The sequence below is a fragment of the Schistocerca nitens genome, chromosome 8 (genome assembly GCF_023898315.1).
Source record: "Schistocerca nitens isolate TAMUIC-IGC-003100 chromosome 8, iqSchNite1.1, whole genome shotgun sequence".
Lineage (NCBI taxonomy): Eukaryota > Metazoa > Arthropoda > Insecta > Orthoptera > Acrididae > Schistocerca > Schistocerca nitens.
Genome location: NC_064621.1, coordinates 619,547,503 through 619,561,929, shown reverse-complemented (window position 1 = coordinate 619,561,929; position 14,427 = coordinate 619,547,503). Strand labels below are relative to the sequence as shown.

Below are 14,427 nucleotides of genomic sequence, written 5' to 3'. Positions count from 1 at the left end.
AAATAGTTTTCTAAAGCGTCGTGGCGCAGCGGTAAGCGCTCGGGTTTGTAATCTGAAGGTCGCCGCATCGAATCTCGCGCCAGGCAACATTTTTTTATTATTAGTTTTAATTTTTATATATATATATACTATTAATGAATTGCTTATACATGTTGGTGAAGGCGGATCGCTCACAATTGTACCGCCTCCATTTTTCCGTTTGTTTAACAGGGGGTACCAAAGCTCTCCCGTCCGCACTGATTTTCGACGATGTTATAAGTTGCGCTAGGGACCGCATCTACCTTCTTTCGAAGTTAGCAGGCAACTACGCTGTTATGCGGCGGCTCGTTTCGGCCCATTCAACATCTGTCCCTCAAGTGTAACAACCGAGTCACGGAGTTTATATTTCATACCTGCGACAGCGAATTTGTGTTCGTGGGGTCTCTATTCTAATTCGAACGTTTGACTTACGCTATACGTATTCGTTTCGGAATATCGTTTCTACGTCTTCCGTTAACTATACGTGGTTAACATTATGAAGACAATTAATAACATTTGTGAAATACAACTTTGTTTGCGGAAAACATAATGATGTTCGAAGTCGCCAGTTTTTCCACGACAAACGACTTTTAACAACTTATTATATGCATAATTGTTGTAACTGATTGCCGGGAATTTTATAATATATATATATATATATATATATATATATATATATATATATATATATATATTTGAATTACAAAAAACAAATACTAAAAAAAAAGTTGCATTGTGCGAGATTCGATCCGGCGACCTTCGGATTACAAACCCGAGCGCTTACCGCTGCGCCACGACGCTGTGGAAAATTACTCATCGTAAAGAGCATTTCACCGCAACGGTTTCTTTTAACTGTCGATTTTCTCGACAACGGCTGAGAAGTGCATCTTGGTGCTTTGCCACATTACACCTCTGGCCATGAGCTTTTATTATGCGCAGTATGAATCGAATCTGAATTTCACAATTGGCGGCCTCCCCTTGTTATAGTTGTGTGTTACTTGAGGAAACCTATCTCAGTATTCGAGATGAAATGATCTCTCTGAGCAGTGTTGCTGTAACGTGGCTGTTGGGTGTTCGCTACAGTATTGTTCCCATTACTATTCAGCCTAGCTACAGAAAGCAATATTGAAAGTAAATTAACAATAATAACTTATTCTAGAATGAGATTTTCACTCTGCAGCGGAGTGTGCGCTGATATGAAACTTCCTGGCAGATTAAAACTGTGTGCCGAGACTCGAGCTCGGGACCTTTGCCTTTCGCGAGCAAGTGGTCTACCAACTGAGCTATCCAAGCACGACTCACGCCCCGTCCTCACAGCTTTACTTCTGTCAGTCTCTCGTCTCCTACCTTCCAAACTTTACAGAAGCTCTTCTGCAAACCTTGCAGAACTAGCACTCCTGAAAGAAAGGATACTGCTGAGACATGGCTCAGCCACAACCTGGGGGATGTTTCCAGAATGAGATTTTCACTCTGCAGCGGAGTGTGCGCTGATATGAAAGCTGTGAGGACGGGGCGTGAGTCGTGCTTGGGTAGCTCAGTTGGTGCCGGCACAGTAGCTCAGCGTGTTCAATCACAGGGTTAGGTGCCCTCTGTAATAAAAAAAACTGAGTTAATCGATCAACAACGAACTTAAAAGGATGTCTTACGACGTCTGCCCTGAGCAGATGCAACGAACAAAAGCGAACAAAATGAGTTTTTTTTAAAAAAAAAAAAAGTTGGTAGAGCACTTGCCCGCGAAAGGCAAAGGTCCCGAGATCGAGTCTCGGCCCGGCACACAGTTTTAATCTGCCAGGAAGCTTTAATAACTTATTCTGTTTATTTTTTCCTGTAACAGTTACGTTATTGAATAATCAGTGATATATGACTTATATCCTTTATACGCACACACACACACACACACACACACACACAGAAGCGCTGTATTACATGCAAGCCTCTTCATCTCCCTATTACTATTACAACCTACGTCCTTTTTTACCTGCTTACTGCGTTCATCTCTTGGTCTCTCTCTACAGTATTTACCCACCACACTCCCCTTCAACGCTAAATTGCTAACCCCCTTGATATACGAGATTGTATCCTACCAAACATTCCCTTCTTTTACTGAAGTTATGTCACACTTTTCTGGAAAATTCTGTTCATTATCTCCACATTTGTTACTTGATCTAATTTTCACTATTCTTCTGTAGTACCACACTTCTATTCCCTTCTCGTCTGAACTCTTTATCGTCCAAGTTCCACTCCATACAACGCTACACTCTCGCACAAATACCTTCAGAAAAGACGTCCCAACACGTAAGTCTATATCCGATGTTAACAAATTTCTCTTCTTCAGAAAATCTTTTCTTGACGCTGACAATCTGCATTATATATCTTCCCTACTTCAGAGTCATCGTCAGTTATTTTACTGACCAAATACCAAACCTCAGCTACTACTTTTAGTGTCTCGTCCCCTTATCATACTTCCTCAATATCGCCTCATGTAATTTCACAACATTCCATTTCTCTCCTTTTACTTTTGTTGATGTTTTATATCCTCCTTTAAGGAGACTATCCATTCCATTCAACTCGTCTTCCAAATCCTTTGGTGTTGGCGGCAGAAATACAGTGTCATCGGCAAACTTTAAATTTTTATATCTTTTCTCTGAGCTTTAATTTCTTGACCCAAATTATCTTGGGTTTCCTCTGGTTACATGTACGGATTGAATAACATCCGGAAAAAGCTACAACACTGTCTCACTGCCGTCTCAACCACTGCTTGCCTTCCATGGCCCTCGGCTCTTATAATTGCCGTCTTCTTTTCCGTACAGGCTATAAACAGCCTTTCGCTTCCTATATTTTACCACTGCTGCCTTCAGAATATCAAGGAGTGTCTCCAGTCAACATTGTCAGAATCTTTCTCCAAGTATACCAATACTATAAACGTACGTTTGCCTATCGTTTAACTAGCTTCTTAGATAAATGGTAGAGTTAGTCTTGCCTCGCGTGTGCCAACATTTCTCCGGAATAGAACTGATATTCTTGGAGATCGGCTTCTACCACTTTCACAATTTTTTTAATAAAATTATAAACAGCCAACCAGTTGCAATGGATAAAGAAATTCTTTACCTAGGTTTCGACAAATATAAATTTGTCTTCTTCAGAAGGTAACCTAAGGGCAATGAACATCATAGCTTACATTAGAAAAGTATGAAACTTATAAGCCAAGAAAAAATTTTAAGACAGATTAGAGAACTCTTGCATTACAGAAGTATCAGAAGTACGACTGGTACTTACAGTTTTACATTAGTAAGGACTAATGTACCATCTCCGTTTTTACAATTGTCGGCATAGATTCATGTGTCAAAAATAAAACATAGCCCTAGAATTAGGGTTTGTCACGTTAATATAAAATAGCTCATGGATCTTGCAGAGCTCACAACCGACTGAGTGTAATCGGCGAGCGTATTTACTTTGAAAACAGGGCAGGTGGCGCTCGCGCCGAGAAACGTGAGCCAATAGGCGTACAAAGGCAACATGTAAATTATCAATATTAATAACGTCCTTAGGTAGAGTAACAATAAAAAAGGAAGGTGTTTAACACTCCCGTTATAACAACGTGGGAGCATTGGTACAAATAATGTAGTTATACATAAAAAAAAGGCAGGTGGCGCTTACGCCGAGAAACTTACACCCAGTGGCATATACAGCCAAAAAACATAAAAAAAATTACATTAGTATATTAGTAGAGCCCACAACCGGTATACATGTCAGAACATTAAATTGACAATAATGGCTCTTGTCAAGAAAGAATTACGAACACTGGTACACGATCCTGAAAATACACATTCACAGGAAAAACAAAAACTTTAGAGCCAGGTAAAATCACATAAGGGCCGATGTAGTAGCAAACATACATCGCGACAAAACCAGCATTATAAAAAGGTTAGTAAGCTTAAAGCACTGAAGGTGCATCATAGCTTCCCGAGGAAATAAACCACTAGGGTTACCAGCATTAATGTTATACCGTAAACAGTACAGGTTTAAGGCTTCGAAAAATTGTCTACAAGCAAGGTTCAACTGGTCGTTCAGTATATTACCGTCCTTGAGCTCAAGATGTTTGAAAATTTGTAACTCTTCCCACAGATCTAATCTACGCCCTTTGTCTTCTCTCTGTAGGATAACAATGTCTTCTAAATGTTTTGGCGTATGACTGGCTATCAGGAGATGTTCAGCAAAAGTAGAATTGTGTATATTCGCTCATTTCTTACCTAATAGGTGTTCTTTATATCTTGTTTTCACAGTTCTGCCTGTTTGACCAATATAATATGAAGGACAGTTGTTACAGGTTAGTTTGTAAACCCCTGAATTGGAAAGCCAATCGCCGGCGAACTCTACAGAATGTACAAGATTCCTCTTTTAACTGTTATCTGTAGAGAAGGAGACGTTACAGTTATACAGTTCAAACGTACCTACGTTCTGTATTTTAATTTAAAAATCACACCTGCTACCAACTGTTCGTCTAAAATTGTGAGCCATATGTTTGTGACTATTACAGCGCCATATATGACAAAGCGAAAAAAGTGGTCCAAGTAAAATATTGATATTTCTTTACGTACTACACGAATATGTAATAAAAATGGGGGTTCGTATTTAAAAAAACGGAGTTGACATCCGTTTTACCTATGGCAGCGCCATCTAGCGGGCCAACAATAGCGCCATCTGGTTTGCCCCTTCAAGCTCGACAAGTTTCGTTCTTTGTAGTTTTTTCGTTTGACGCTCATTTCGTGAGACCTTTGGCCCAGTCACGATCAATGGACCACCATGTATATTTCCAATTAACTTGTGAGGGAGCCTTTCAAAAGCAGCCTCGCTGTGGAAGAATACCAGTAGTAATGGCCAGTTCTCTTATTGCTCAGCCGACCAGGTACTAGCATTAGATTATGCTTAGTACACCACCGCCACCCTCACCTACCTTGGCCTCACCATTGACCGTCTTCTCACCTGGATTCCTCATATCCGCTCCATACAATTCAAAGCCCACAACCGCCTCCAACTCCTCAAACTCCTCTCTGGTCGGACATAGGGGCTGCACCCCTCTACCATCCTCTACACCTACAAATCCTTAATCCGTCCCATCCTCTGTTATGCCAGTCCCACCTGGATATCTGCCCCCCACCCCAAATTCTATATGTCCCTGCAGATCCTTGAGCGTCATGCATCCCGCCTCACTTTCCGTATATGCCTCCCGTCCCCCACGCCGATCCTCTATGACGTCGTTCCTTTCCCCCATCTGCTCCTGTTCCTCGAACATTTCCACATACTCTACACCTCCCGCCTCCTTGATCCCCCTCACCCCCTGGTTGCTCCTCTCCTCTCCCATCCCCGCCCCCTGCCACGTCTTCACTGTTGTATCCCCCCTACTCTCCATCTCTACACCCTTTATCTCCTTTCCCAAGGTGGCTTCCATCTACTCCCCCTTCCCCCCCTGGATGATGCCCTCTCTCGCTCCATTTATCACTCCTATTAAATCTGATCCTCACCCCCCCTCCTTTCCTCCATCCTTTTCTTGGGCTCCCTCTCCCCCCTTCCATCCATTATTTCCCCACCTACCTTCTCTCTGCCCCTCTCCTCTCCCCCGAGTCCTTTTGCATTTATGTCCTCTGCCTTTTCCCATTCCCTCTTGTGTCTGCCCTGCCCCTCCCCCCTCTTATGAGTCCTCTCCCTCCTTTGGTTCCCCCCCTTTCCTTTTTCCTCCCTCCTTGTTTTCCCCATCTGTCCAGGTCCACTCCCCCATATGCCCTAGGCTGTGGTGTGTCCTCTTTGTGCAAACATTTTAGTTCAGTGTTTACAGTGAGTGTTAAGTGTTGTGTGTCTTTTCCGAAGTGATGTGAACGGCCGTCATACTGTCGCTGGGTGTGATTTTATATCTCTTGCGAACAGAAACAAGACTGTCGCCATGTTTTTTAATTGTCTGTCTACTACGTTACCTGTCTGCATCCTGTGTATTTTTATTCGCTTTGCCAACCCTTTGATTTATGTTTTCACTTTCCCCAATTTTCCGCCGTTTTACAATTTAAGTCCCCGTTTTATCGCCTGCTTTTATTGTTTCTTAACTTCTCCTTACATTTTAAAAAGTCTGTAGGCTGCAGAGCAGCGTAATAAGCTGCTGCCAGCCCATCCCCTTCGGGGGGGGGGGGGGGGGGAATCGAATTACAATAAAGGGAAAAAAAAGGCTGAGTACACGTGTGTGACTTAACAACAGGGGTTCAAGGAAATCTGGGTATTTCTTCACAGGCGATTCCCTTATATCCTCTCAAGAATTTCCTTTCGGCTGGAGACAAAGACGATTGGGTGAGAGCTGAGCACTCCTGCACCGCTCTCTCTTACCATTAGACATACGGGAGGTGACAGTCTGGTGAACAAAATGTGACGAAGGAGCGGAATGGAAAGTCCTGATGTGATTGCATCAGTAAGTTCATGTCTACCTGCTTGTAAAGCTACTGTGTGCCTCTCAGTAAGCCCCACTATCCTCCTTGCAGAGACGCTGCGCATGTACCCGCCGCTGTCGTTCCTGGACCGCGTGTGCGAGGTGCCGTACAAGCTGCCGGGGTCCGGCGCGGTCATCGAACCCGGCACCAGGGTCTTCATTCCGGTGAGCGGCCTCCACAGCGACCCCCGGTACTTCCCACAACCCGACAAGTTCGACCCGGAGAGGTTCAACGAGCGGAACAGGGCCAACATCAACCGGAACGCCTACCTTCCCTTTGGGGAGGGACCGAGGAACTGCATTGGTAAGACTGTCACTGTAACTGTGCTACACTTTGATACCGTGCTCTCACAGCTCGTCCTGCGTTATTTCTACTATTGACAGTTTTGGAATTTTAAAGGACACCACGTTCACACACCCGTGGCTAAGCTATGAACTTTTACTCGTCACAGTGAACATGTTCCTGACCAAATTCATTCAATAGTATCCCTGTGCAAGAGAAATGAAAATATAATATCGTAATAATCACGATAAAGGCTTTTACAAAATTTAGAGTGCAACGAATGAGAGCTGAAAACACAAAAGAAAATATAAAAACAAGAAAATCTAGCATGGCTCTTTCTTTATGAAGATCCGGTGGGTCGCGAAGTGGAAGCCAAGGTGAAAGTCAAAAATGTACTTGCAACAGTTAGCGATGCAACTACCTCTCCACATAGTCGTCGCTCTTACTATGACATTTGTCGTAGCGTTGTACCAACATTCCAATCGTGCATTACATCAATTCTATACGCTGCTCTGTAGCTCACTGTCTATGTAAAGATGTTGCCTTCATAGCCAGCGTTTCGTGTGTGTAGAGATGAAACACAGAGGGAGACATGTCCCGGCTGTGTGGTGAGTGATTAAACACTTCAAAGACTTAATGCTGCCATTTTTACTATTCGAACGGTATCTGAAGTTGACTAGAGCTTATGTCCATAGTATTATATTTTTGGTAACTATACTCATTCACAAAGGGCATTTTTGGCTCAGAAACTGGCAGTTGCGGCAATAAGTGGTGAAAGTTCGCGAAGCTCTAGTCAACCTCTGTTCATTAGTCTCGGTATTCTGATATTGGCCCCTTAAAATATATATATATATATATATATATATATATATATATATATATATATATATATATATATATATATATATTCTTTACTGTCGTTTCTTGTTACCAATATAAGCTTATTCTCAAGAACTAGCAGCTTTCACTCAGTTAGTACTAGGCAGAACTCCAGTCTTCCTTCCGTCTCACTTCCTTGTCTCTTGTGCAGAAAGATGTGCGGTATACTGCTGCATCCATTTTCAATAAATTACTACAAAAATTCAAAAATCTTAGCATTGTCCTCGCGCTTTCAAATCCAGACTGAAGAGTTTCCTGATGCACACTCCTTTTATTCTGTCCAGGAGTTCCTCGAAAAATTAAGCTGATTCCTATGTTATACAGGGTGTTACAAAAAGGTACGGCCAAACTGCCAGGAAACATTCCTCACACACAAATAAAGAAAAGGTGTTATGTGGACATGTGTCCGGAAACGCTTAATTTCCATGTTAGAGCTCATTTTAGTTTCGTCAGTATGTACTGTACTTCCTCGATTCACAGCCAGTTGGCCCAATTACAGGAAGGTAAGGTTGACTTCGGTGCTTATGTTGACATGCGACTCATTGCTCTACAGTACTAGCATCAAGCACATCAGTACGTAGCATCAACAGGTTAGTGTTCATCACCAACGTGGTTTTGCAGTCAGTGCAATGTTTACAAATGCGGAGTTGGCAGATGCCCATTTGATGTATGGATTAGCACGAGGCAATAGGTAACGTTGACAACGTCACTGTATGGAGAGTGCTACGAGAGAACCAGTTGTTTCCGTACCATGTACAGCGTGTGCAGGCACTATCAGCAGCTGATTGGCCTCCACGGGTACACTTCTGCGAATGATGCATCCAACAATGTGTCAATCCTCATTTCAGTGCAAATGTTCTCTTTACGGATGAGGCTTCATTCCAACATGATCAAATTCTAAATTTTCACAATCAACATGTGTGGGCTGACGAGAATCCCCACGCAATTGTGCAATCACGTCACCAACACAGATTTTCTGCGAATGTTTGGGCAGGCATTGTTGGTGATGTCTTGATTGGGCCCCATGTTCTTCCACCTACGCTCAATGGAGCACGTTCTTATGATTTCATACGGGATACTCTACCTGTGCTGCTAGAACATGTGCCTTTACAAGTACGACACAACATGTGGTTCATGCACGATGGAGCTCCTGCACATTTCAGTCGAAGTTTTCGTACGCTTCTCGACAACAGATTCGGTGACCGATGGATTAGTAGAGGCGGACCAATTCCGTGGCCTCCAAGCTCTCCTGAACTCAACCCTCTTGAATCTCATTTATGGTGGCATTTGAAAGTTCTTGTCTACGCAGTCCCGGTACCAAATGTAGAGACTCTCCGTGCTCGAATTGTGGACGGCTGTGATACAATACGCCATTCTCCAGGGCTGCATCAGCGCATCAGGGATTCCATGCGACGGAGGGTGGATGCATGTATCCTCGCTAACGGAGGACATTTTGAACATTTCATGTAACAAAGTGTTTGAAGTCACGCTGGTACGTTCTGTTGCTGTGTGTTTCCATTCCATGATTAATGTGATTTGAAGAGAAGTAGTAAAATGAGCTCTAACATGGAAAGTAAGCGTTTCCGGACACATGTCTACGTAACATAATTTCTCTCTTTGTGTGTGAGGAATGTTTCCTGAAAGTTTGGCCGTACCTTTTTGTAACACCCTGAATAGTTGACTGCGTTTAAATAAACTTATGATGGGTGTAGAGGTGTAAAATAAAAAAAAAAATAGAAGAACTTCCTACCGAAAACGCTGTAGGAGCGTCTTAATTGTCCCAGGAGAGTGAGGCCCAGAATCGTGATGAAGAAGGAAGTGCATGACAATTACGTTATGACGGTTGCTTGAAACCAGGCGAGATTTCTCAGCAGGCACCCATACAGTACTTGCCGGTAGGTACTATTTTCTATGCATCTTTACGTGCTCACCGTACGCTCAGAACTGAGAAGTGCGGCCTGACGCTAGCGACGAGCATCCTAGAGAATCTGCCAACACATCTCTGCAAAGCCTCGTCTGATTTCCATTACGCGACAGATCGGACCTTAATGAACGAATAGCACTCGTGGATTAAGATGGTGAGTTCATCTTGCAGACACGTGCACTAAAGCTATTTATTTTAACTTACATACCATTTACTGACGCCAGGGAAGATTAACAGACTGTTATTATAACACAGACATGGAATAAAGTCACAGTCATTTTTTTATTTTATTTCATTGGGCATTGGATATACAACTACAGCACATTCAGACTCAGAGGGGTGCCTTTCCACAAAGTGCTAATCAATTTACAATAATAATTTCATTCACTTTATCTGTAACACTTAAATATGTATAACAGTCCAGAAGTTTTGCTACATTGGCTAACAAACTAGTTTCTAAATAAAACAAAATAAAAATGTATAAAATCAAACCGATCCAAAAAAAAATGGTTCAAATGGCTCTGAGCACTATGGGACTTAACAGCTGTGGTCATCAGTCCCCTAGAACTTAGAACTACTTAAACCTAACTAACCTAAGGACATCACACACATCCATGCCCGAGGCAGGATTCGAACCTGCGACCGTAGCGGTCACGCGGTTCCAGACTGAAGCGCCTAGAACCGCACGGCCACACCGGCCGGCAATCCGATCCATTGTGCTTTATGAAAACGTTCAACTACTCCACGGGCAATTTACAGTTATCTGTTTCAAAAATGAAAACACATTTTCCTTGCTGCTATGTAGATTTATTTATAAATAAGTAGATTAAATAAATAAAATACAGGCTACAGTAAATAAAGGGTGTTTCCAATTAATGAGACAGGAAAAGCTCACTCTAGCCAACTTTTCAGTTCATGAATGTCTATATTCATTGTTGTGACGAGTACCAGCATCTTAACGGGATGTTCTTGTTTCATGTAAACCATCTGCTCTGACTCGTGTCCTTGGCTAGGGCACCCAACGTTTATGTGGTTGACTGATGTCCGGAATCTCCCCATAATCTCCATGCTGTGATGGTTCATTAGACATCAGAAAAATTGGCCAGCGGAAATCGCAGCGTGAGTTAAAATCCGGTAGAGCATTGACGTGAATGAAATGCAATATGCCATTTTTATGCTTACCTTGGGAACATACACATGGGGAAAATTACATTAAAAATTGCAGGAAACCGATCTACTAAGTAGCGCTTCTTGTTAACTTAGTAGATGTTAGTGGTCACTGCAGTTTCGGCAAATAGAATATGTTGGTATTAGCTATAGGTTTGGCGCTTGTTAACGTAGCAGATTTAAGTGGTCACTGCAGTTTTATAGGCAACGAGCACAGTCTTTTTAAGTAAAAGTTCTGTTCCTAAAACCCATTTTTTTCGCCATAAAAGAAGCAGTCTTCTAATTCAAAAATTTCTTGCCTGTGAGTCATCCACTGTATTATATTAATTTTGGTTATACGAGGGTTGGAACTTAAATAGTGGCAACTATTTATTCACAACCGATACAAAAGAGTTACATGTTTGCACCATTTACTGTCGTTCTAGGTAGTCACCAGCGTTGTGTAGAACTCGTTGCCAGCGATGCGGAAGGCGTAGTAAACCGTTAGCAGAGCCTGATCCGTTGGTGGTGCGAATGCAGCCGTCTACTGCCTGTCGAATTTCTGGAACAGTTCTGAATAGAATGCAACTAAGTGCTTCCTTCATCTTCAGAATCAAATCAAAGTTACAAGGAACTAAGTCCGGGGAGTATGGTGAATGATAAAGTACTTCGCAGTCCCATCGACCGAACAGGGCAGCCACAGCTTGCGCTGTATGCGTCCGCGTATTGTCGTGCAAAATGATGGGTTGGTTGCGTAGAAAGTGTCACCGCTCCTTTCGCAAAACTGGTCGCAGATGATACTCCAAAAACGAACAGTAATACCGTACATTGACGGCCTTTGCGAAAGAAGCGGCTACAGTTTCTGCACAACCCACCCGTCATTTTGCTGTGGCTGCTCCGTTCGGTCGATGGGACTGGGAAGTACTGTACGATCCACCATACTCCCCGGACTCAGGTCCTTGTGACTTTAATTTGATTCCGAATATGAAGGAACCACTTTGTGGCATTCGATTCAGAACTGTTCCAGAGATTCGACAGGCAGTAGACCGCTCCATTCGCACCATCAACAGAACAGGCTCTGCTGACGGTATACTACGCCTTCCACATCGCTGGCAACAGGTTCTACACAACGCTTGTGACTACTCTGAAGGACAACAACAGGTGCAAACATGTAACTCTTCTGTATCGGTTGTGAATAATAGTTGCCACTATTTAAGTTCCAACCCTCGTAAATCAGCAAGAGTCACTTCTGGCGAGGAAAGACCTCCGTTGAGCCAATAACTTACATTCATCTCTTCTATTTGACCTAATAGGTGAGAGTTGTTCACAGTTTCATTGATATTACGCGGTAACAATTAACAGTCTATTATGGCGAGTTATATCTGCAAGTTGCACGTGCATCTTTCGTTCTACAGTAGGCAATGACGGTACACGAGCGAGGCCAACTACGTGCACCACATAAGGTTCCAGTCGAATCATCCATGCCGCATGCCTCACTGTCAGCTGGTTATTCGTAATCATGCCATTGCTCTTGTGGAGGTAAGAAATTTGACTGCGTCGGAGGCTTACACAGCATTCCAGGCCTTCTTCGTTTACTCCCTGTAGCCTTCCCTTTGATGACTGTCCGTTGTAGGCCATTTCTTTGGAATGCGCACTGAGGTGAAAGAAGTCATGAGATATCTACTAATATCGTGTCGGACATACTCTTGCTCGGCGTAGTGCAGTAACCCAACGTGACACTTACTCAACAAGCCGTTGAAATTCAGCTGCAGAAATTCTCAGCCATGCTACCTCTATAGCTGTTCATAACTGCGAAATTGTTGCTGGTGCAGGACTTTGTGCACTAACTGAGCTCACGAAATGTTCAAATGTGTGTGAAATCTTATGGGACTTAACTGCTAAGGTCGTCAGTCCCTAAGGTTACACACTACTTAACCTAAATTATCCTAAGGACAAACACACATACACCCATGCCCGAGGGAGGACTCGAACCTCCGCCGGGACCAGCCGCACACTGAGCCCACGATTGTCTGCCTTAAATGTTCAATGGAAATCGTGTCTTGCGATCCGGGTGGCCAAACCATTCGCTCGAACCAGAATGTTCTTCATAGCAATCGCGAACATTTGTGGTCCGGTTACATGGCGCCTTACGTGAATTCCATGAATGGCTGCAGGTGATCTCCAAGCAAGCGATGATAACCATTTGCAGGATATGATCGGTTCAGTTGGAACAGAGGACCCAGTCAATTCCATGTAAACACGTCCCACATCATCATATAGCCATAACCAATCTGCACAGTCCCTTATTGACAACTTCGGTCCATGGCTTCGTGGGATCTGCGCAACACTCGAACCCTACCACCAGCTCTAACCAACTGACATCGGTACCAGGTCACGGTTTCCCAGTCGTCTACCGTCCAGCCGATATGATAACGAGTCATCGGCCACTGCGTTGCTAATGATGTGAGGTAATGGCTGAAATTAGATACTCTCGGCACACTCTTAACACTGTGGACTTCGGAATATTGAATTCCCTACCGATTTCCGTCATGGAATGAATCATGCGTCTACCTCCAACTACCATTCCGCGTTCAAAGTCTGTTACTTCCCCTCGTGTGACCATAATCACGCCGAAAACCTTTCCACAGGTGTCACCTGAATACAAATAGCGGCGCCGCCAATGTACTGCCCTTTTACCCATACCTTGTGTACGCAGTACTACTGCCACCTGCATAAGTGCATATCGCTAATCCATGAGTTTTGCCGCCTCAGTGTACGTCCCAGTAGAGATGTCTTACTCATGCTTATAATTTTTACTAGTCATCATATTCGTTTTTTATTTTGCAGGCTTCTTTGGCACGTATTACTACACTCCGTGCAAAAAAACCTGAAAAGTCTGTCTCTAAAGTTTATCGGTATACGAGGGCAGTTCAATAAGTAATGCAACACATTTTTTTTCTGAAACAGGGGTTGTTTTATTCAGCATTGAAATACACCACGTTATTCCCCAATCTTTTAGCTACATAACACTATTTTTCAACGTAATCTCCATTCAATGCTACGGCCTTACGCCACCTTGAAATGAGGGCCTGTATGCCTGCACGGTACCATTCCACTGGTCGATGTCGGAGCCAACGTCGTACTGCATCAATAACTTCTTCATCATCCGCGTAGTGCCTCCCACGGATTGCGTCCTTGCCGGCCGCGGTGGTCTCGCGGTTAAGGCGCTCAGTCCGGAACCGCGCGACTGCTACGGTCGCAGGTTCGAATCCTGCCTCGGGCATAGATGTGTGTGATGTCCTTAGGTTAGTTAGGTTTAAGTAGTTCTAAGTTCTAGGGGACTGATGACCATAGATGTTAAGTCCCATAGTGCTCCGAGCCATTTGAACCATTTGATTGCGTCCTTCATTGGGCCAAACATATGGAAATCTGACGGTGCGAGATCGGGGCTGTAGGGTGCATGAGGAAGAACAGTCCACTGAAGTTTTGTGAGCTCCTCTCGGGTGCGAAGGCTTGTGTGAGGTCTTGCGTTGTCATGAAGAAGGAGAAGTTCGTTCAGATTTTTGTGCCTACGAACACGCTGAAGTCGTTTCTTCAATTTCTGAAGAGTAGCACAATACACTTCAGAGTTGATCGTTTGACCATGGGGAAGGACATCGAACAGAATAACCCCTTCAGCGTCCCAGAAGACTGTAACCATGACTTTAC

The 14,427-nt window shown here is 43.5% G+C and overlaps 1 protein-coding gene across 1 annotated transcript in view; it reads left to right on the top strand.

Moving 5' to 3' along the window:
* LOC126199134 (cytochrome P450 6a2-like) overlaps nt 1-14,427 on the top strand; it is a 259,881-nt gene that overhangs the window by 227,081 nt on the left and 18,373 nt on the right. Inside the window, exon 6 of the mRNA XM_049935889.1 lies at nt 6,540-6,791. Coding sequence (XP_049791846.1) covers nt 6,540-6,791 — 252 coding nt within the window. The remainder of the gene's footprint in view (nt 1-6,539; nt 6,792-14,427) is intronic.